Here is a 24,585-nt window from a genome sequence, read left to right on the forward strand (position 1 = left end):
TATATATTAAATCTTCTGCACATATAGGTTGTATACATAATAAACACTTCGTTATAAACCACTCGGTAAATGTTCAATGTTTTTCATCTTGGATGTTTATTATTTATTTATAAACCTTTCTGGAATAAATACAAAGCAGATAATCCGTGTAAACTAAATGTACATAATAAAGAATGAGTGATGCATCTGCTCATAAATTTTAAATGGCGATTTTTAACTTACCGAAAGAAAAGTTTGTTTTCTCGAAAAAAAAGCGATTTGCTATTTTTATGTTTTTTCGACGTTCCAAGTCATTTTGGATCGGATGAGACCAAGTTTGGAAAAGGTATGTGAGCGGCTGGAACGATTTCAAAAATTTAAAAGTCATTCCATATAACTCGATAAAGACTTTCGTTAATCAGTTTTGCGCGACGATCGGCCAAGTCGTTTCTTTGTAATCAACAGAATTACTGAAATTGTAATTTATTTTCAGGTATGACGAAGGTCGAGATGGATATTTGGATTTGGGTGAATTAAAACGCATGATGGAGAAATTAGGAGCTCCTCAGACCCATTTAGGACTTAAAGCTATGATTCAAGAAGTAGACGAAGATTTCGATCAAAAAATATCTTTCAGAGAGTTCCTGCTTATCTTCAGGTATAGTTAATCAATTGTATATTGAAAATCGTTTAATCTAATGAGAATATGTAAATTCTGAGAAATGGAATTTCAATTGTCAAGAATTTTCAACAATATATGATTTCAATTTTTATATGCAAATGCTCTGCAATTTTAATTTGTTATTGTAATTTTTATAATAATTATATTTTTTTATTATTCAAATTTATATTTGAATACTTTTTAGAAGATATATTTATGATAAATTTAAATACTACAATTCTAATATATTATTGTAACAGTTTTATGATTTTAAATTCAAAATTATTCGTCCTTTTTAACACATTATATTATATTATTGTTATGCATATTTTTTACAAAATCAACAGTATTTTACAATTACTGAAATTAAAAAGTAAATCAAATTTAAGTTTATTTGCATTATTTTCCTTGCTTTTATATAGAATAACTATGTAAAATATTTTGATATCGAAATTCTTCATATCATATAAAAAGACTCTTGTCTCCAGAAATATTTGCAATCAGAGTTTCATCATACTCTGGAATTTTGTAGCTACATATTTCTTATTTTAATAAGATATTTTTTATCATAATTTGTTCTATTTATTTGTTCATTATAATTATTTTAATATTTGCGCAGAATTCTGAAAACTGTTATGCTCCTTTTGCATTATCTTAGATTAACTTTAATAATATGTTTTTTGGATCGCGTTTTGTAATAAAATATTTGTAAATTATAAAAACATTCTGAAATTGCAACATTATTAAAAAAAATGTTTGCCAAATGACCTAACGATCATAATAAAACTAGTTGGTATTGGTATTTTGCCTTGAGACAAGTTACAAGAACTTATCGATATGTGCAATTAATCAACTTAATCCATAAAAAATAAATTAATTTATGAGTGATTAAAAGTATTCCAAGTGGATTTATTACACCTAATTGAAAACGAACGAAGACGTTAACTCGGAGTATTTCCTAAAAGCAAATTTTCACAAATCAATAATTTTTATAATTGAACCAGTTTCCGTAGAACTTTAATGGTTTAGTATGTTTATTAAGACCAGGTACTCTATTATTATACCAAGTAAATCGTCTAATTTTGATTTTAACAAACGTCAAAAAAACTACTCATTTTCTCAAACTTTGATAATTTTTTAAAATTAAACTGCTTGTCGTAAGGCCGTAATATTTCAATAAGTTGTGTAAGACCATGATATATATCATCAAAAAAAATTCATTAAAATCGGCACAAATTTTTTTTCAACAACGAATTACCAGAAAACGGCTTGGTACATTTTTACCTAAAACTAATCAGTATCATTCCCTACTAATATCTTTCAAATAGTTTTTGATTTTTTAAAATCGATTCGGTAGTATCAGCTTAAATGTGGATGAAAAGTTTAACACTTCTTTCGAAATGACAAAGAAACGGCTCGGCAGATCGTCACACAAAACTGACAAACGATAGTCCTCATTAAAATACATTAAATGGTTTTTAAATTTCAGAAATTGGTACAGGCGTTTTTGAGAAAACGTCTTTCAAAGGTCTAGTTTTGACAAATGCCAAAAAAACGATACTAATTTTTGCAAACTTTGACGAATTTTTAAAGCTAAACGAGTTGTCGTAGGGCCGTAATATCTTAGTATGATCTAGAAGACTATGGTATCTACCGTGAAAAAAATAATAATAAAATCGTCGAAAAAAAATTTTCAATACTTTATTACAAAAAACGGCCCGGCCGATCTCTACCAAAAACTCATCAGCACGATTCCCAACCAATATCTTTCGAACGGTTTTTGAACTTTCAAAATCGATTCAGAACTGCGGGCTAAAACGTGGACGAAAACTTTTCACACTTCTGCTATTTACAAAAAAACGGCTTGGCTGAACGCTAGTCCTCATCGCGATACATCGATTGGCTTTTAAATTTTTGAAATCGGTTCAGCCGTTTTTTGAGAAAACGTCGACTTACAGCAAAAAATCTATTCACATACACACATGCACACATACTTTTTCCAAATTTGGTCTCATCCGATTCAGAATGGCTCGAAACGTCGAGATAACATAAAATTAGCGGATCGAATTTTTTTATGAAAACATAAACTTCTCCTTCGGGAAGTCAAAAATATGCTTTAAATATATTCTATCTGTTTATCCAAATTAAAACCGTTGTTGTTTTTCTTTAGAAAAGCTCGTGCCGGCGAACTGATCACCGACTCCGGCTTAAGCCAGCTGGCTCGTCTGACCGAGATCGACGTCGATGCTGTCGGCGTTGGCGGCGCTAAGAGTTTCTTCGAGGCCAAAATCGAGCAACTGCAAAGAACCAACAAATTTGCCGACGAGATTCGTGAGGAGCAGATGGAACGCCGAAGACAGGAGGAAGAAAAAGCGCAACGTAGGGCTCAGTTTAGAGAGAAGGCGGCTATTTTCCAAACTTCCTAAAAAATTAAAGGATTGAGGAGGAAGGAGGAAGGAGGAAGTATTTTATTTTATTTATATCAGTTTTTTGTTTTTTTTTTTTGAAAAAAAAAGGCGCAACGTAGGGCCCAGTTTAGAGAGAAGGCGGCCATTTTCCAAACTTCCTAAAAAGTTAAAGGATCGAGCAGAAAAGAGAAAGTATATTATTTTATTGAGTTGAGTTTTTTATCTTTTTTGTTTTTTTATACTTTGATTCAAATGCAACTGTATCTTCTTATAAGAAGACTGTTGCCAGTTCATTTATTTTTCTATTTTTCGGAATCCTTAATTTAACCCTTTGCGCTTGTATATCACTCATTTTAGAGAGAAGGCGGCTATTTTCCAAACTTCCTAAAAAGTTAAAGGATTAAGGTGGAAGGAGGAAGTATTTTATTTTATTTATATCAGTTTTTTGTAATTTTTTTGATGAAGAAAAGGCGCAACGTAGGGCTCATTTTAGAGAGAATGCGGCCATTTTCCAAACTTCCTAAAAAGTTAATGGATTGAGGAGGAAAGAGGAAGTATTTTATTTTATTGAGTTGAGTTTTGTGTCATTTTTGTTTTTTTTATACTTTGATTCAAATGCAACTGTATCTTCTTATAAGACTGTTGCCAGTTCATTTATTTTTCTATTTCTTTGAATCCTTAATTTAACCCTTTGCACTTGTATATCACTCTTCCGGCGCCAAAATACGTATTACTTATGCAATTTACAAGTGACAAGGTTTAAGATCATTCGCTAAATTTAATTGAGGGTTTTTGTTAAATTTTATTTCTTTAACATTTTGTGATATTTACTTATATATTTTTTTCTTAAATATAACACTTATCGTTTGTTGCAATACTAATTATCTTATAAATATCAAATTCAGGAAAAGTATACTATTTTTTTTATTTAAGTTCTTCTCATTTTTTTTTTTTATACTTTGATTCACATGCCGAATACTGTTAACAGCTGTTGCTCTATCTCTTGGAATCCAGAGAACTATCGACCATTAAATAATTTTTAAGATAGTTGATGAAATGTTATTAAAAGTTACTATTATGTTTTATTAATTTTTTGATTCAAGTTTTTGTCATTTTTTTTTTTATATTTTGATTCACATCCAACTCAAAATACAAAAGACTGTTAACAGCTGTTACACAATTTTTATATCTCTTGGAATCCAGAGATCTATCTACCATCAAGTAATTTAAGGTAGTTTATTAAATTTAATTAAGGGTTATCGTTATATTTTATTTTTTTGATATTTTGTGATACTTATATTTTTTTATATATTATATTCACCACTTGTTGCAATAATAATTATTTTAGAATATTTGATTGAGCAAAAGTATATTATTATTTTGATTCAATTTTTGGCATTTTTGTTATTTATAATTTGAATGGCGTGCAACTTTATAAAAAGACTGTTATCACATTTTCTATCTTTCGAAATCCAGAATCCAGATGCAAAATAATTGCACGTGGTCGTAATGCTTCTTTTTTTTTTGATATTTTGTGATATTTGTTTTTTTAAATATTAGATTTACCATTTGTTGCAATAGTAATTATAATCTTATATGTAATGAATTAGATTGTATTTTCGTATTGTAGTATTTAGAATTTAACATTTTTGATGCATATACAATATGCTTCTAGTATTAGGTTTATTCATAAGATGTATATTATTAGGAATTTTATAATTAGAACGTATTTTAATTAATTTTAAGAAAGTGCTGATATTAAGATTTCCATAGTAAAGCAGTTAAATGCATTCATTTATTGTTCAAACACCTAAATATTTTTAACTATATAGTTAATATTACTAGAAATTAGATTGTCTTGAAATTAATTTTATAAGTATAACATGCATTTAGTTTATAATCCTATATGTAAATAGAATGTATAAAGTGTAAAATATAATTATATTTGTCAATATCTGTTTTAAACATTATTGAAAGTGATGAGGAGAAATTAGAAAAAACGATGTTTGGGATTAGGAAATACAATAAACATAAATTATAATATGGAATGAAAAATAGTGTCTATACAACTTTTCCCTAAGTATCAAATTTGATTTATATGTGTGACTTAATATATTTATACAGTTGAAGAGAAAAAAAGAACCAAGAAGGTGATAAAGAAAAGGCTTTAATAAATACAAAACTCAAACTCGTGCAAATGATTTTCACCTAAGAAGAATAAACATTTCCAGAAAAAAAAAAAAAAAAAATATATATATATATATATATATATATATTTGGGTAAATAAGAAAGATAAAGATGATAGATGATCTGAGATAAAAAAAAGTTTTTCTGCTTCAATAATTAATGTGTTAAAATTTATCATTTATTTATTCATCTTTATGCTTCAGGGAATTGAGTTGTGATTTAGGATTGTGATCCACATTTGGAGCATGCATTAATATGGATTATAATAAAATCGTTGCTGGCAAGAGTTCAAAATAATGTAAGGTAAGTTAAAATAAAACTGTAATGATTATTTTCAGTAGCATTTATTTCTAAAATGTGTTCAATCAGACATCCTATAAGTAATAAAAATCACTTTCTTTAAAAAAAATATGTTATTTTTAAATGACTTTGCTACTTCATTTAAAGAAATCATTTGAAAATAATTTATAATTTTTTGAACAGTATATGTAAATTTCATAATATATATATGTAAGTTATATATAAATTACATATAACTATTTGGTCTTAATATTACATGAATTCTCTATTAGTTTCAACTTTTGAAAATTAGATAAAAATATTAAACCTTATAGAAATATTTTTGTGTTTCCAATTATTTGCAGTCTATTTACAAGTTTTGTATAACAAATGCATAAGTTTAATAATCGTGATACCCCAAACTAGGTGTAAATGCAATTTTGTTTTAAGGCAAGTTGCACTTTTTTTGATATGGGTAAATAAAAATTGTATTTTGTCTTACGACAAGAAGCATGAATTTTTCATTGATATGTGTAAATAATAATAATATATGTATAATGATGTGTTTTCATGCAAACTCGGCTATTCAATTGCACAAATACACACATTGCACAGATGAACAGCCAATCAGAATTTATTTCCTTAGCAATCAAGTACAAACGTCTCGTCTGATTTTCACCAAACGTTAATCAGCATGATTACCAACTGATATCTTTCAAACAGTTTTTGATTTCGTATTCAGGACTCTTTGCGAATTGTAAAGAAACAGCTGGGCCGATCATTGCATAAAACTAATCATAGGAAGCCTTCGTGAAGTTTTATCAAATGGGTTTACAATTTTTGAAACCAGTGCAGGCATTTTTGAGAAAACATTGAACAAAAGGTGAAATTTTTACGTATTTTTACCAATTTTGGTATAAAACGATTCAGAATGACGAGAAGACGATAATTTTCTGGTGAAAACATAAAATTCTTATTTAAGTTATAACAAATGTGGGGTCATGGAAAATGAAATAAGACTAACTAATATATACACTTAAAGATAAAAACAATTAAACAAATTTGCCAATACAATTTTATTCAAATTCCATGCCATAAACAATAACTAATCATATTTATACAATTTTTAAAACAAGTATGCGTTAACAGAAAATTGAAAATCAGGTAATTGAGTCTTTATTTGAAATCATTATTAGGCTTACCATGAATCTAAATCTAAGTTTAAATCTGGATAAAATTGAATAATATTAAGAAGCATAAACACAGTATATATGCAATTGTTTAGGAATGTATATATCACACAAGCATATATAAAGCATTTCTTAATGTTTTTCTTTAAATAATTAGTTTAAAAATACATGCATTTAAAGCTAATAAGCAAACAAAATTTTGTTCTACAATAAATTACACATTTCAATAAAATTCTTAATCTCATTGGGTTTGGAACCACTTGTTGTATATTGATAGTTAACCATTTGGACATAGAGGGCGCCATATGATGAAGCTAAAAAAATATTCATAATTCAGTTAGCATCAGTGAGTTAGTGATAATGTTTGTACAAATGGAATAACACTATAATTTCTGTTACATTATAGTTAAAGTGTAAAAAAATGAGTGAAAATATGGCGTCCCATATTCCTTACAATAATTGGTTCACTTACAATCAGTTATAACATCTGCATACAAAATGTAGGTATTTCAATTTTATATATACAATAAAAATTTCATTTACAATTTTAGTAGTTATTTTATTAACTAATTGATAATAAAAACCCTTTTAATACACAAAGTTGTGTGTGAAATTTATTTAATACTTATGAAAATTTTTAAATCTTTATTGTTAACAATGATTTTTTTTTAAATAGAACAACTTAAAGCAACATTGAGAAAATCTTCGAAAGCTATTGTTATGGTTCCTGTTTGTTGGGAATCTCGTTGTCTGAATGCTTCTGTGAACCTCTGTATTTGTACACACATGACAATGAACTGGTCAACGGAAACCTGTGAGGTAAAAATAGTTACATGAAGGATAAAATGAAAGCTACAGTTTGTTTAATTATTAAAAAAGCTTAGGGGGATAATCTAGTCAAGCACTTCAAATAAATCTTTTTTTGTAATGTATTTTCAAGCTATAACTATTTAAGAATATGTGTACAAGAGGATTTTTTTAAATTTAAATTATTTTTGGAGATATTGCTGTTTGACTATAATCCTCCTCAGCTAGTGTTCTTCGAGATGAGTTTTTCTCGAAACTGTCTTACGATACCATCGATTTCTCAATTACTACTGGACTGAATTAACTTAATTTTTACAGAGTCTTCTCATTAGTATGAACTTCTTCTCTTCATTCCCAAACTCCAATTTTTACTATTTTTTAAAAAAATCTAGAATAGCATTTTATTGGAAAAAGTCTATTTCGTGAAAAAAAAATTTTATCTTGTATGCAATTCAGAGTTGTGACATTATTCTATATTAATAATATATATATATATATATATATATATATATATTAACAGTTAAATATGAACAATACAACACTCAGATTTTTAACACACACTTTATTTAATAATTACAGATGTTTCGAGACCATGGTATGCCTCATCTTCAGTGTAATTTCAAAACAGTTAATTATATACTACACATTCTTTAATATTTTATTTAAATTACATTTGATGAGGCATACCATGGTCTTGAAATGTTTGTAGTTATTAATTAAAGTGTGTGTTAAAAATCTGAGTGTTGTATTGTTCATATTTAACATTTAATATTCGTTCCACTCATATCACAAAATTCTATATATTATTCAGCTTATTGGGTGGGCTCAAAATCATGGGAATGATCAGGTGCAAATTTTTTGAGACCCCCTACTTCATCACTATCTAGAATTAAAACCTTATAACTATTTTTAATTTAATTTTTTTATATTTCCAAAACATTAATTAATAACTTGTAAAAAAAAAGTATAGTTAAAATATTGTTTTCCTTTTTCTTAAGGTCTTTCATGAATCACCTAAAATCCATGTTCTAGTACAGATATATAATTATGTATATAAATAAAAATATTGTTGAAATTCTGTTACATATATCTTAACCACTTATTTTAAAACATTGCAGGAAACTTACCTCTTTGTGGTTCTGTACGTCACTCTTGTTAACTAGGAATGTTATGAATTGGTCCGAAAATCGAAATCCCATTTGAGTAAGTGCTAGAAATTTATATATAGGTTAGTTATTTGTTTTTGCATGAGGGTGTTTTATGACAACGTTTATAGTGAATTTATGAAAAAGGTTCTATATACAGTTCTCATTAAATAGAATGTTTAAGAAATTAAATGAGACTAAATACAAAGTTCAAACAATCAGAAATCTAAATCTAAACATAAATTATGAAGCATAGATAGTTGGAAGCGCTTGTTTCCTCTCGATGTTTTGATTATAAAGTGCCCTGAAATATAATTAAATATCTGTATGCCTTTACCTTGGCTCAATTCTTCTTTTTCTATGTGTCCCGAATGGTCCCGATCGTAAGTTTTAAAAACAGTCAGCCACTGATTTATATAAGCATATAATTTTTCAAATTCATATATATCTATTGTACCCGTCTTGTCCAAATCAAACATACCTATTTTAAATCAAAAACAAAAATGATTATTCATTACACAATAACTTATAAAAAAAAAAAATTAAAGTTATTTACCAATCATAAGCTGGCAAGCATTATCAGAAAAATTTTGGCCTTTTCCATTAACCAAAGCGGATTGTAATTCCTTTGCGGTTATCTTTCCTGATCTGTCTCGGTCGACTGCGTTAAACCATTGTTGAATTTCTGGTGGGACACTCGATTGAGATTGGGGGTAGGATCCGGGGTAACCTCCATACTAAATAATAAAAATTTGTTACATAAATATTTGTATTACCAAAGTAATTGATTGTTAAAACAAAATGGATTAGATAAGAATGCAATTTGATCAAAATAATTACTTTTTTGAACAAATTGTTGTTTTTATTAATGAGTATTATATTTAATATGGATATATCATTTACAAACTGCAATTCATACTTAATAATAAACAGTTGATTTTTTTTTCTAAAATGATTTTTTTAAAAAAATTTACACCAGCTGAAGGATACTTTAAATGCGAATATTTCATTCTTAGACACCAATTTAAACAATTTTCTAAGTTCTAGCGTTTATACGTTTGACATTTTAATAATTTTCTACTGACAAAAGAATTACAATAACATAGCCCAATTCTTGCAGTTCCTTGTGATTCATAATTAAATTTACTAATTTTAAATATTTAGCAGACCATTAGTTGAATATAAAGAGTTAAAAGAATATCATCCTTTATTCATTAAATATTTTGTCACAGCCCAATTCTTGCAATTCCTTGTGATTCATAATTAGATGTACAAATTTTAAATATTTAGCAGACCATTAGTTGAATATAAAGAGTTAAAAGAATATCATCCTTTATTAATTAAATATTTTGTCACAGCCCAATTCTTGCAATTCCTTGTGATTCATAATTAGATGTACTAATTTTAAATATTCAGCAGACCATTAGTTGAATATAAAGAGTTAAAAGAATATCATCCTTTATTAATTAAATATTTTGTCACAGCCCAATTCTTGCAATTCCTTGTGATTCATAATTAGATGTACTAATTTTAAATATTCAGCAGACCATTAGTTGAATATAAAGAGTTAAAAGAATATCATCCTTTATTAATTAAATATTTTGTCACAGCCCAATTCTTGCAATTCCTTGTGATTCATAATTAGATGTACTAATTTTAAATATTCAGCAGACCATTAGTTGAATATAATGAGTTAAAAGAAAATCATCCTTTATTAATGAAATATTTCGACACAGCCCAATTCTTGCAATTCCTTGTGATTCATAATTAGATGTACTAATTTTAAATATTTAGCAAACCATTAGTTGAATATAAAGAGTTAAAAGAATATCATCCTTTATTAATTAAATATTTTGTCACAGCCCAATTCTTGCAATTCCTTGTGATTCATAATTAGATGTACTAATTTTAAATATTCAGCAGACCATTAGTTGAATATAATGAGTTAAAAGAAAATCATCCTTTATTAATGAAATATTTCGACACAGCCCAATTCTTGCAATTCTTTGTGATTCATAATTAGATTTACTAATTTTAAATATTTAGCAGCCAATTAGTTGAATATAAAGAGTTAAAAGGAAATCATCCTTTATCAATTAAATATTTCGACACTTGTGTGTAATCATTTAGCAATCCTAAACACAACATGAACACAATTATTAATAAGGAAATTGATAAAAAAATATATAAAGTTACGAGAAATATCCATACAAAGTTGCATACATTTGGTGAATATATATATATATATATATATATATATATATATATTTGTTATATCTATATGTTCAAAGCATTGAGATAACAAGCTTAAATATGATAGCAAATATTTGGAAACTTATATTTATTTGCATCCTTCTGATAACTTATGAGTCATTGCATTTTTATATTTTTGATATAAAACTATTAATAATTGTGCTTAATTTTTGCACAATTTTAAATAGTTCATATCCCGTTATTAGCCTCTTAATAAAGTTATTAGTAAATTAATTGCATCAAGGTCTTACTAATAAAAATGCTTAACCTAGAAATAATAAAATTTTAATTGTCCTTTGAATCCTTTTAAAATATCTTTGAATAAAATTCTATAATATATTTAAATCTCACCTGATTATGAGACATAATGGCAAGTTATTTTCAAATGTATACTTTTCAAATTTAAATAAATTTATTTAACAAAATTTAACCAATATGACACTTGTAGCTATTTTGACAGCTCTTCTCGTACTGCTTCTTATGTTGACAATTGACATTGACTCATTGACATTGACATTTGTGATGTTGGTAAAACGTAGCGTTATCTCACGTAGCCTTTTCTCACTAATCGTAGATGTTGGTATTCAAAGAGTTCGTTGTAAAAAAGATTAATTCAGCGGTTTTCAACCTGTGGGGCGCGACTCCTCGGGGGAGGGGGGTCGTATAACTGTTTTCAGAATACTATTTTCGAAAATAAACCAACATTTTTGAAATGATATTAAAAAATAAACAAATAAATAGTTTTATACATGTTTTTACATAATATTGCATATTATTTTGTAGTCTGATGATATCAGTTGAATATTTATAATATTAAATTGTTGGAAAAACTAAATTGGAGCAGGGGGCGCAGCATTATAAATGTTGGAAATCACTGGGTTAATATATATTTACTACGTTTATCCAGGCGTATTTTTCCGATGTCCGATGTGTTATACGTGTAACCTATACAGTATGAGAATATAATACAATGATACTCCGACTTACGAGTGGGCTGACATATAATTGTTTCGTGATACGAGCCGCCGAGAAATTTTAGTTTTCTAGATATATGTTGATAATAAAATGAAAATATGAAGTAGTGATGCATATGCTATGTATCGTGCCTAAACTAAATTTTTTTAAAAAAATTATTTGAAAACTTTAAACAAATTAAATATTTGAGAATTTTGAAAAAAAAACGACTTTTTAAAAAAAAAATTTTTTTTATTCTAAATTTTTTGAAAATGTTTAATTTTCTTTCAAAGAAATGGCGCTGCTTAGCTGTTTTAGATAAACATTAGTAACGAACTCATAGAAATGTAAAAAAATGTATTAATAAAATATCTTGTAATTTGTTGTGCATATGTCTAATGATCATTTTTGACCGCAAAATGGTATTTTTTAAACTTTGTTTGTTGGATCTCAGAAACAGTTGGATCTGCCTCCCCAAAAATTTAATCAGTTTTTCATTGTTTAACAAGTGCATGTTTTTTGAATCATTGATGTCGGACGCTCCCTTCTCTCAAAAACTGAATTACTATTTTTGTCACTTTTTGTCCCGTATCTTCAAAACGGCTGGACCTGCCTTTGCCAAAACCTATTCAGGACGTCTTTCCATCAATAGGAATCGAACGCTTTTTTAATCATTCAAATCAGTTGTTCCGGGGGCGAGAAATTGTATCGAAACATACACACATGCACACGCCACACATCTGCCAAATTGTTCAAAAGGTCAGAGGAGGTCTTAAAAATTATTGCTCAAAATTATTGCAAGTTTTGTTATTCAATTATGTTAATGTTACTGCCCCTATGGAAAGTTTGGAATGTTTTTATTAATTTTTGCTTACATACATTAAGGGCCCCGTATAATAGATACGATAGTGTTACAGTACAAATATATCTACGCTACTGGTTTATTACCAAATACATTTCTCATCCTAATAATCGTCCTCTCTCGCATCATATTTGTTTGTTATTTAAAAAGTACTATGAATATTGAAACCAAACCGACTAAATAAGTTTAGTCGGTAATGCATTGTCTATTTTGAATTGTTTACCATTTAGAGAATTTTGTAAAGATTGAAACAAAAAGTAACCAGAAAGTGCAAAGTTAAGACTTCATGGTGGATTCGATTTGTCAATTCAGGCCTCTTCGACTGCGTTAGTTGTTCATTGTAGACATCAGAATTGTTCATTCGGCTGGTGATAACAGTTCAAACTAGACAATTGCTTTTTACTTCAACTGGACGTTCAGACCGTTTTTTATCTTTGAGTGAAAAATCACCAGAACGAAATTTGGCAAACCAATTTTGACACTGCCATTTCTTAAGGCTTCATCACCATATACTGCTTAAAACTTTTTGTGAGTTTAAGATGTTTTTTCAACTTCCCAAAAACAAAAAAGCAAAATGTGACAAAAAATTTTAGTTGATTTTCCATTTTTCAACGAACACCAATAACAAAACTACGCAATTAATAAAAAAAACTTTTTTTACAGACTAGCAGTTAAATTGCCTTCTAACCAATAACAACAGATATTTTACATTTGGACTACGTTAACAAATCTAAAAGTTCAATTAAAACCATCTAAGCTGAAAACCACACTTCCTTATTTGCCAACCTAATATAAAACGAGCAAAACTACCAATCCAATAAATTATTCTATAGCATTTAAAAATCTAGCATATAGCATTACTGTCCTGTCCATTTCTTACATCGATTTTTTTCTCTAAAGTATAATGCATCGTCAAATCGTTATTTTATACAAATCATCATAGAAGTAAACAATAAATGGAATAATGACGGATGATAAATTGTTGTGAAAACTGTCTTGTTATCTTCACTAAACGGTACTACGCTCGGTAATGGCAGGTTTTATATGCTTGAGAGATTTTTAGGCAAAAATATATGATTTTAGTGTAATTCAAACCCACACCTACACGTATTTGTATGTATATGGTAATAAAATTATACATATGCATATTGCCACTCTCTTTCGCGTTGTTGTAACATTTCACAAAAGTAGTTCACATAGCATTTGTAAAACCAGTTTATTAAATAGCACGATGTATATGTAAATATCATAAGATTGGTACGTAATTAAAATTTGAGTCCAAAATGTCAACCCCAACGATATAAATAATTAATTTATAGGAAAGCTAAGGGCTTGTTGTAACAGTTTTTTTGTAAATTAATGTATTTTGAGATCTTACTGATAATATCTCTACGAAATAATGATGGATAGTTGCTGTAACTATTTCTCTACCGAATCCAATAGAGACAAAAAAAAACTGAATATTGTTTAAGATCCTATTAAAAACGCTTGTTACTACTTACCTGCGTTACATGTAGCCCCTAGCTGCCCTACATATGAATAATTTAGGAGTGTCGGTTTGTAATATTGAAAAAGTCCATTTCAATTCTTGCACATGAATATAAATAGCGTATATACACCAGATTGACATTTTTTTTAATTTTTGTCTGTCCATTGATTTTGACGGGTCTTTTATTGGCAGGTATCTGATGTAATTGGGCACAACTTAGGCTGTTTTACTTTTAGCAAAAAGTATCTTATCTCATCTTATATCATATTATATTATCTTATCTTATTTTATTTCAAATTAACAAAAAGTTGATGAGTTATATTAGTTTTGGTTTTTGCACTTTATCTTATCCTAATTCAAAATTAGTGGAGCATGGCATTGTGCCTTAAGGTAAATTGCTGAAACTTTCCGTTTAAAACTGGAAATTTGTACTTATTATTAAAATTCATATGGAATATCTGACGATTAGATGTGCATATGTCCAATAGTTTATTGATCGTTTTTAATCTCCGATAAGAATTTTTTTAAATTTCTTCTGGCTTCCCGAAACCGCTGGGCCTGCTTTCCTAAAAATTTAATGAATTACTTATTACAAAAATACAATTGAAATGTTTTTTTTTTTGCGTAATGCAAATCAGACGCTCCGTTCTCTCAAAAACTGAATTTTTTGTCCTGTATCTTCGAAACGGTTGAACTACCTTTGCCAAGAACTAATCAACACGTCTTCTTGTTAATAGGATTCGATTGTTTTTTGAATCATTTAAATTTGTTTATCCGTATTCTTGAAATCGTGGTCGAAAAGTTTTATCCAAGCATACAAACATTCAAACATACGTACATACATGATACACACACATACATTTTTCCATCTCGTTACCTTTAAGTAATAATTATAAATTAAGTACATTTGTTTTCAATTATTGAAATTATTTTCAAGTATTGAAATTGATCAATTGCCTATGGGTTATTTCTGTTAATTAGCAACATTGATAGTTGTTTTTTTTTTTAAATCATAGGCTGGATGCATTATTTTTAAAATGTGCATCCATTGTAGTTATGATTAAAGGAAAGTCAAATCTCTGTAAAAACATAAGAAAGGTTAATAGTGCAGCTGTTTTAGCCCCTAAAAAATGTACACCAAATATTGTATATAAAGGAATTTTCCAGTATAGTTAATACAAAAAAAAACTGAAAATAAATGGCAATCAATATAATAATGCAAAAACTTACAACGTTTTTTTGTTAAATTAAGTCGTTTGATTCAGAGGTCCCAGGTTCGATACCCACTTCGAGCAGTCTGTTGTCAGGCAGCAGTGACAACGATTTTCACTTGGAAATATAGATAGCAATATGTTTCCAAGTGAAAATAGCCCTTGCCCGGCATTGCTGCACCAATAAAAAGTCAGCCCTATTAAATTAATTCTAATAACAAAAATCATCAAATATAGATGGATTAACCATTGGGTTATCATCTAAAAAATAAGAAGTAAGGAGAAGTTTCAGCCCAACAGCTTATAGGACGTAAGGTTCTGATTGCTGTTAAAAATATGAAAAAAAAAAAAATTAAGACGTTAAGAAGTCGCTAGTATAAATATATATATATATATATATATATATATATATATGTATGTATGTATGTATATATGTATTTATGTATGTATTTATTTATTTATTTGTGAGCATCTATCTAATAAAATATCTCGTTTAATGCACCGACACTTAAGAAGTTTTGCTTCACAGTTAACATATACGTTGAACACATTTTATTTTTGAACATTGAAGTTACTAGAAAGGCGTACAAACAAATTGACTAGCTGACTGATTGACTGCACAACATAATATTTTAATATTTAATTGTTATTATTTCCATCAATTTCAAATTAGTTCGGATTCCAATTAATATTTCAAATGAATATGAAAAACAAGTTATGTTCGTATAAATAATAACATGTGTTGCAATGCAGGAATTTGTTCCGATTTGTCGAGCAATTTAGAAAGTTCTTGTATTGAAAACCTAACACAAGTTTCACATGATCAAACACACCTTTGCTTCGCCGGTAGTTAAATACATATGTTTCATACCTATGTTTGTTATAAAATGATCATATGTATAATTACTTTATGACTGCAGCTATAAATTACATAAAATACTAATGGTGATAATTTTAGGATTTAAACTGGCTATTGGTTTTATTATCAGTATGTAACTAGTGATGCATGGCGTTGTACTTTAAGGCGAATTGCTTTAACTTACAGTAATTAAACATACGCGAAATAAAAATAATTAATTATCAATAAAAATTTATCAATGAGTAATAGGTATTGTTTTCAATATTTTGAAATAATTATTATGAATACTGTAAATTTTATCGTTGTATCCTATATTTAAATTTAATATAAGTGGTTATAGTTAGGCGACGACCTTTTTCTATGTTTACCTACAAGAAAAAAAAACATAAAATAAACAAAACCTAATCATTTCTTTGCGCTGTCGACACAAGCAATATGATTTTTGAATTACTCCAATCGGATGCGCCGTTCTATCAAAAACTACTATTCATTGCACTTCTTGTCCCATATCATGGGATGGGGGTGAACTTAGAACAAATGCGATTTACTTATTATTATTATATTTATATCTATTATAAACACTATACCATGAATGGTGGTGTTGTGCTTCAAAATCAGCGTTTATTTTAAAATATAGTTTCTTTAATTATAGTACACGTACATTAAACCTTTAACCTTTTTATTTTATATTTTTTAGCAACATGTTTGTGATATTGTTGAAAATATATTTTACACTCGTATTTTTTGTTCTCGTTTCATTTAGTCAAATTAATCATGTTTACTTTTTCTATATTATATTTATATAACTTTTATCTAGAATCAAACCTAAGGGTAAATTTACGTGCTACGGCTCTATTTACGTGCTTCCTCTATGATATTCTGAAGCGTTTGCGATCTATTTATACTTGTTTATCTATGTTCCATATCTCCGAACCCGCTAGATCTGTCTTCGCAAGAAAGTAATTAATTATTCAATTAATACGAATCGAATGTTTTTTTGAGTAATTCTTATCGAATGTGCAATTCTCTCAACAACTCTTCTTGATTTTGCACTTTTTGCTTTGTATTTTCGAAACGACTGGACCTGCTTCTGCCAAAAACTAATTAGCATATCTCTCCATAACGAATCGAATGTTTTTTGAATCATTCAAATCGGTTGATCTGAGGTCCTGATATTGTGAACGAAAAACTGTATCCAAACATTCATGCAGACACACACGACGCCACTAAGGTATGCCAAATGTTCAGAAACCTTTGGAACGTAAAGATATGCAAATATTTTCATTATCGATTTTTTTTTCATTTTCGATTACTATGACACACCTTACGTTTAGTTAAAAATATACTTCTATACTTTTTTTGTAGTTGAATTACATCAATATATCAAATAATTAAGTGATGAAATCTTTATCCAATTAGCTCTGATAATCTAAATTTTTATCACATATTTTATTTTCAAAGGTTGTGCAAATCTACGAGGTTATTCTCTTGTTTGAGGTCATCTGCAACCTCAAATGATCTCCGGATGGTGGCCGCCCACCACTACTAGTGGTTTCTAGTCATCAATAATGGTTTCCAACCACTCTCTAATACTATTCCACTCTAAACCATTAGCATCATCACCAGTATTTTCAATAAAATAATAAAATATATAGATTGTTAAAATATAGTTAATGATAATATGGCTGAATGTAAATTGTTCATCAGTTGTAATAACTCCAATTCTCTATTTTTGGCAAGTGGGATTATTTTAAGAGCCCTATGAACTGTTGTGATACTTTTTGACTACGTACCATTTTGAGAAGGCAACCAAGTGGTTGTCCATTTTTGGCTATAACTAGACTATGTAACGAGAGAGTTTGAAAAATTACAAGTTTAATCGTGCCTTAAGGCAAATTGATGGTATTTCCGTAAACCATTCAAATCGTTGTCCACACGAAAAATTGTCTCCACACATACACACACATCCATTTATTCTGGGGTATGCCAAAATGTTCAGAAACCTCTAAGATATGCAAAAATTTTCATTTTCAAATTTTGGCCCATTATTTTAACTTACCTAACGCGAAGTTAAAAATACTTATAATTTGCTTATCCTAATTTTAAAAATGGAATATGACGATTCAAGGAAGATGAAGGCCATGGAGGTCTTAACATTAATTTTATTATCGCATCAACAGTAGAACGGAGAACACTAAATTTGTCAAACACCATAAAGAGTACTAATTCCGTCAATCTTCCAATTATCAATTATAAGAAACAAATAATTCTTCATTGCAATTAGCTCTTACTCTTCAAACGAATATGAATTTAATCTCATCTTTAGACCTTTATATTTGGATCGTCATCATCCATTTTATATATAAGGAATATATATTTTATATATAAGTATCGATACAGCAGAACTTGATTTGTTTCAACAATAAAATCCCACACTGTCCAGAAACCATATACTTTCGATGATATATGTATTATGTTTGCACTGTTCGAATCGCAATTCTGAAAACATGTCGAAAAGATGATTTCGAGAAGATAATGAGGTTTGCTTTGCTTGACGTAAAAACGCGAACGCCTTAAGATTGAACGCGATAAAAAAATCAGTTAATTCTTCCAAGAGTACGCTTCGGAATGTATTTGAAATACGGACGATGGACGAATGCTGGCTGAATAACAATAACGTATATAAAACACAAAACAACGCTACATGGATAATATGAAACTTACAATAAGATATTATGCTGCTACTATGCCTTATACGTTAAGTACAACACATTTACGGCCATACTAGCATTCGATTGTTTGTACTTCAAAAGCTTACATTGTTTGTGCATTTTTTATGGAATCCGTTGCCCCGTTGCACCATTTCATTTATTACATTTGACATTTTATAATTAGTGGTAGCCTGACTTACTGGTGACCCCACATACGAGTGTTTCGAGATACGAGCCGTCAAAGAAGCGATTTGTTGCTTCGACATACGAGCAAAATTTGAGATACGAGCTTTGAGCCAGTAAGAGATTATTCGTGGCAACATGAAAATATTGAAAATTTTGCCAGTTGTAATTATGATTTTTCTACCATTTCGTTTTATGATGGTAAATTATTTTATAGTTAGCCATTTCAATTATATAAATAGTGTGGTAACGATTTACCTAGACGAATTCATCGATGATTATTTTAACATTTGAAATTTTGACTCTTATATGCCTTAATAGTGATTGTACAATTATATATGTTGAGTTTGTGTTATTTGATTTTTATACATTGACAAAATATTATTTACTTATATAACCAACAGTCCTAAAAAAGGACCAAGTCTTTTGAATTAATGCGTGAAATTATTGGAAGATATGAGGGATGAAGAGGATGTACGTGCACATATCTTAGATATGTACTGATTGTGATAATAATTTATAAAAAAAACAATTTATAAGCAACTTTCTAAGCCTTAAGTGTTTGGGGATAAAGATCACCCCGAACAAGTTGTAACTAATCGAGCTCGGAAGATGTTCAATGAAACATGCCGAACTCATTTTTGCAATATATTGAATGGACTTAATACTTAATACTCGAACTTCACATAACTTAATATTCAAAAAACTTTACAAAAATCATAGTGCTGGACCGAATTATAAGCAATTCGATGTATTTATATGAGAAAAATTGCTTTGAGATACGAACGATTCGATATATGAGCATGTGAGTACAGAACAATTTAAACTACGTAGCTTTTATAGATGGCAACCCAAACGTTAGTTCTATCTCTATTCATCTATGTGATGAAATTATTATTACAATTTCTGTAATACTGATGAATTTTTCATTGATGTACTGGTAAGGGTATTTTCACTCAAAATCATATTGTCAACAGTACATTTGAAAATAATAACAAAGGCCGCCTTGAGACTAAATATAATATAATGTACGTGACAATAGCAATGACATTGCGTTTAGGCGAGTGATATTCCATTATAATGCACATTCATAATATTTATCACCATAATCGTGCACAAGCTTTAGTTAAACATAACATATCTTATTTTTTCATTTATCTTCTCCATTATTTATCTAGATCATGTTGTTAAGATGCAAAATTCATTCACTAAATTAACATTTAGTCATAAGTTGCAAAATTTCTCTGGTTTGTAGAGCTCTTGCGATATTTTTCACTTTGTGATAGATTCCTTACATATCTATTTTTTTTTTAATAAATTTTCAATTGCACCAAGCATTGGTATATCCATTTATTAAATTAATTGAGAGTAAGCTGATGATTGTTATTAACTGGATCCGGATTTTTTTTTTGGATGACGCAAAGACATCTTGCAAGTTGTTACAGACCCTTGGGGTAGACTTCCAATAGATCAAATTGGGAATCATTTGTATATTATCTAAGATAATACACTGAATCAATTGTACATTATGTACCAAAAAATAAATTTATAATAATACTAAAAAGATTAGAAGAAAAAGATAGTGTATTTTTACATATTAGTGGATTTAAAACAGACTATTAAGATATTATTTAAATTGTCGTTTATAAATTGAATCTAACAACTTCTATTAAGATGTTTAGTCTGCCTGTTTTCTTAGATCTGACAACATTTATATTTCTGCCGGTTTTTCACATTTCTGATGGATCCAAATTTATTTAAATTTAAATTATTATTTTGTTCAATTACTAGGTTTGTCCATTACATTTTTTCTTGACTATAATATGGCTTGGAGTAATAAAAATCAAAAATGAACATTTTGCCGTGTGCAATATTATATCAGTTAATTGCTAGTAAAAATTTGCCACAAAAAATAGGATTCTATTTTCTTTTGAAGTGCAAACTACTTTAATTTATGGCCAAACCGTTTTTCCTAATTTGATTTTTATTTACATATTTAAATATTACTTCTTCCAAATAAATATTATTAAAGATATTTTGAATTTATCTGTCTGCCTATGTATGATTAGCAACTCTAGCAAATCATATCTCTACTTCTCACATGTTGCAGTAATGAAAGCTTCGAAAAGCTCTGTATCAATAAATATCTGTATCTGTATCAATATATATATATATATATATATATATATATATATATATATATGACTTATTGATATTAATAAGCTAATGCAACTTAAGAGAAAAAACGACAACAAATATCTGCAATATTTATTGCTAATTGATTCCTAAACGAATGCGTACGTATTAATCTGATGGAAAAATCAAGATATAAAATAATTTATTCTGGTTTAAAATCATCTATTACATTTTTTTACTGCGTATGTAAATATTATCTGATATAAAATAAACTCTATTTGAACGCAGCCAATTTCTAAAGGGAATAGTTTTATATTTTTATTCAATTTTTCGACTTAGTATCTTTTTAAAAGTTCTTTAAATCTCTTTAAATAGTTAGAAAAAAGTATGTGCTTGAATTAAGTGATATTTTATACATATAAGCCATTGAAGATTTCGATTTGGAGTCCAATTTTATATTTTTTTAAATGCAAATAAAAAGTCCAAATATAGACATTTTTCTAATTTTTAATAGTTTCTGATCAGCGTTTCACATGAAGTGTTCCGTTGGAATCACTTCCAACACTGATGCAAAGTCTTATTTTAATTAAATAAACATTTTTGATAAACTAATCGTTTGTAATTGCTAAAAAACATTACTATTATTTTAATTAAACTAATTGCAGAATTCCTGACGTTAACGAAAACATAATTAATTAAGTGACGATTTGCTAGAGATTCATTGGAATCATTCCAAGCCAAGAACAATGCCTCAGTTTTTGATAAATCACATTTGTATAGAAAATATCTTACGATTACGATAAAAAGAAAATATATAGGTAATGGTAAAATTTCTGCGTTTTACACTTTTGTAATTATACTATTTTAGATTACGGTAAATATGACAATCCCAAGCAAGTGTAAATATGTAATTATTTCAATTGTCAGAGTTTCATTGAAAGCATTTCCAACGGAATTTATTATCTTATTTTTTATATAAGTTTGTATATATTATCATAGGATTTTTTTATATTAATGTTACAAAGATGTTATTAATAATTTATAATGTCTTAATTTTTCATTTGGGTTAGTATATAATATCTTACGATATCTGACCTTCCCCACCTTCCCTATGTTTCGGCCAGAAAATTCGATTTTCTAATTTTGTTTATTTGACTCCTCAAGTCATTCTGATTCATCGTTTGTCATCAAATTTTTTATAAATGTTTATGACGTTTGAAACTTTTCTTGAGGGTATAGTTTGGCATTGACAGTTGGACACCAGTTTATAAATGTTTAGAAAAACTTAAGTCATCGGGACGGTAATTTTTAGCTATGGTAATCCGAGACGAAACGGAGAGGTGGATGTAGACAATAAAACTTAATATTTTTAAAATAAGAATTACTATTTAAAAATGCAATAAAAACCTATTTTTTTTAAATAAATAATTTTGTTTTAATCAGAATTACTGACTTATTGAAGAACTTTATTATTCAATTATATGTTATATTTTATGGTATATTTTTCGACTTTAAACTCAAGATAAAAATCTTGAAAAAAATAGCACTTATGCTAGGCAGCAGTCAAAGAGTGTTCATAATTTTTACTAATTTTTGTCTAAATTATTAATGTAAGAGGCTATTTTAACCAGCCTTCGGAATTTTGAATTCAGCAATTTTTTTCATTTATGTATTGTTTCATATGAGCATACTCTTTATACATAACACACATCAGATATTTGATGAGTAGTTGTAATTTTATTATCAAATCAGAGCAAAGTTTCAATTTAAGTATATACTTTTCGAAAACCCAGGACAATCCGTGACAAAAGATCTAAATCCGGGACAAATAATGCTTAAAAAAACCCGGATCACAATGTACAATCCGGGACAATCCCGACCAAACCGGGACGTATGGTCACCTTAGCAATTAGTAAAATATGTACTTAACATTTTACAAAAGTTGCATTTTATTAACTTCCCATAGGGTAAGTTATAGTAATTGCAAAAAATCGAAAATAAAAATTCTTGCATATACGTTTAGAAGGTTTCTGAACACTTTGGCATATCGAACGGATCAACCGATTTGAATAATTCAAAAAACATTCGATTCGTATTGATAAGGAAACGTGCTGATTAGTTTTTGGCAAAGATAGGTCCAGTTGTTTCGAAGATACGGAGCAAAGAGTGCCAAAAACGGTAATTCAGTTTTTGAGAGAACGGAACACCCGATTTGAATGATTCAAAAACCATTTTGCTTGTGTTAACAAAATGAAGTAATGATTAAATTTTTGGAGAGGCAGGTCCAGCGGTTTCGGCGATACAGAGGATAAAGCAGAAAAAAAATGATATTTGGCGGTCAAAAAATTATAATTAGACATACTATATTCATCAAATTATCAGTTATTTTATAGAGATTTTGTATATCAGTACTAATTTTGTTACAATTTTTTTGGGTTCCGTACCAAGTCTTCAATTTTCAAAGTTCACAGTACAGTTAAAACATCAGAGTTTTAAAAAATATACTAAGTTTTATAATTTAAATATGAACTTTCAATTAACAATTCATTTTAAAAATGTATAGAGTATTTCATATGCGTTATTCTAATGGTAAGAAATATATCCTCAAATAGATCCATTCGACATGACAAACATTTTCGCTATAGAATATGAGAGTTGGAATATATAGCATTTATAATTATTTATTTGAAAATATGTAAAACAATTGTTATTAATCATTGATTAATATTAATATTTATTAATTATTGATTTTTTTCTCGAATATTACCCCCGTATGGTAAGTTATTGTGATCGTCCAAAAATGGAAATTGATTTTTTTTTTGCATTTCTCCACCATTTGAAGGTTTCTGAACATTTTGGCAAACCAAAAAAGAAATGGATGTGTGTATGTGTATGTGTATGTGTATGTATGTATGTATGGATACAATTTTTCGTCCACGTTTTCGGGCACGGATCAACCGATTTGAATGGTTCAAGAAACATTTGATTCCTATTGATAGGGAGATGTGCTGATTAGTTTTTGGCAAAGGTAGGTCCAGCTGCTTCAGAGACACGGAGCAAAGAATGCAGAAAATAGAAATCGAGTTTTTGAGATATCGGAGCATTGGATTTGAATAATCCCAAAAACATTCAATTCGTAATGACGGGAAGAAGTGGTGATTAGTTTTTGGCAAGGCAGGTCCAGCAGTTTCTGAGACACAGAGCAAAATGTGCAAAAAATGGCAGTTTTTGAGAGAACTAAGCGTCCTATTTGAATGATTCAAAGAGCTT

At 28.4% G+C, this 24,585-nt stretch overlaps 2 protein-coding genes across 2 annotated transcripts; one reads left to right on the forward strand and one right to left on the reverse strand.

Annotated features, from left to right (window-relative positions):
* Positions 1–478: 478 nt before the first annotated feature.
* LOC113377927 (EF-hand domain-containing protein D2 homolog) lies at positions 479–3,451 on the forward strand. The gene is made up of 2 exons (XM_026618388.1): positions 479–637; positions 2,811–3,451. Exons 1-2 carry the CDS (start codon positions 522–524, stop codon positions 3,064–3,066), a joined length of 372 nt encoding a protein of 123 aa, XP_026474173.1. The 5' UTR covers positions 479–521; the 3' UTR covers positions 3,067–3,451.
* Positions 3,452–7,079: 3,628 nt separating this feature from the next.
* On the reverse strand, positions 7,080–11,374 carry LOC113377957 (peflin-like). Its single transcript, XM_026618426.1, has 5 exons — positions 11,262–11,374; positions 9,214–9,394; positions 8,995–9,138; positions 8,640–8,722; positions 7,080–7,517 (listed from the first exon to the last, which is right to left on the reverse strand). The coding sequence occupies exons 1-5, from the start codon at positions 11,274–11,276 to the stop codon at positions 7,374–7,376; spliced, it is 567 nt and encodes a 188-aa protein (XP_026474211.1). The 5' UTR covers positions 11,277–11,374; the 3' UTR covers positions 7,080–7,373.
* Positions 11,375–24,585: the final 13,211 nt, after the last annotated feature.

Source organism: Ctenocephalides felis, unplaced genomic scaffold (assembly GCF_003426905.1).
Source record: "Ctenocephalides felis isolate EL2017-DRISC unplaced genomic scaffold, ASM342690v1 CF-g0.4_SCAFFOLD_01886, whole genome shotgun sequence".
Lineage (NCBI taxonomy): Eukaryota > Metazoa > Arthropoda > Insecta > Siphonaptera > Pulicidae > Ctenocephalides > Ctenocephalides felis.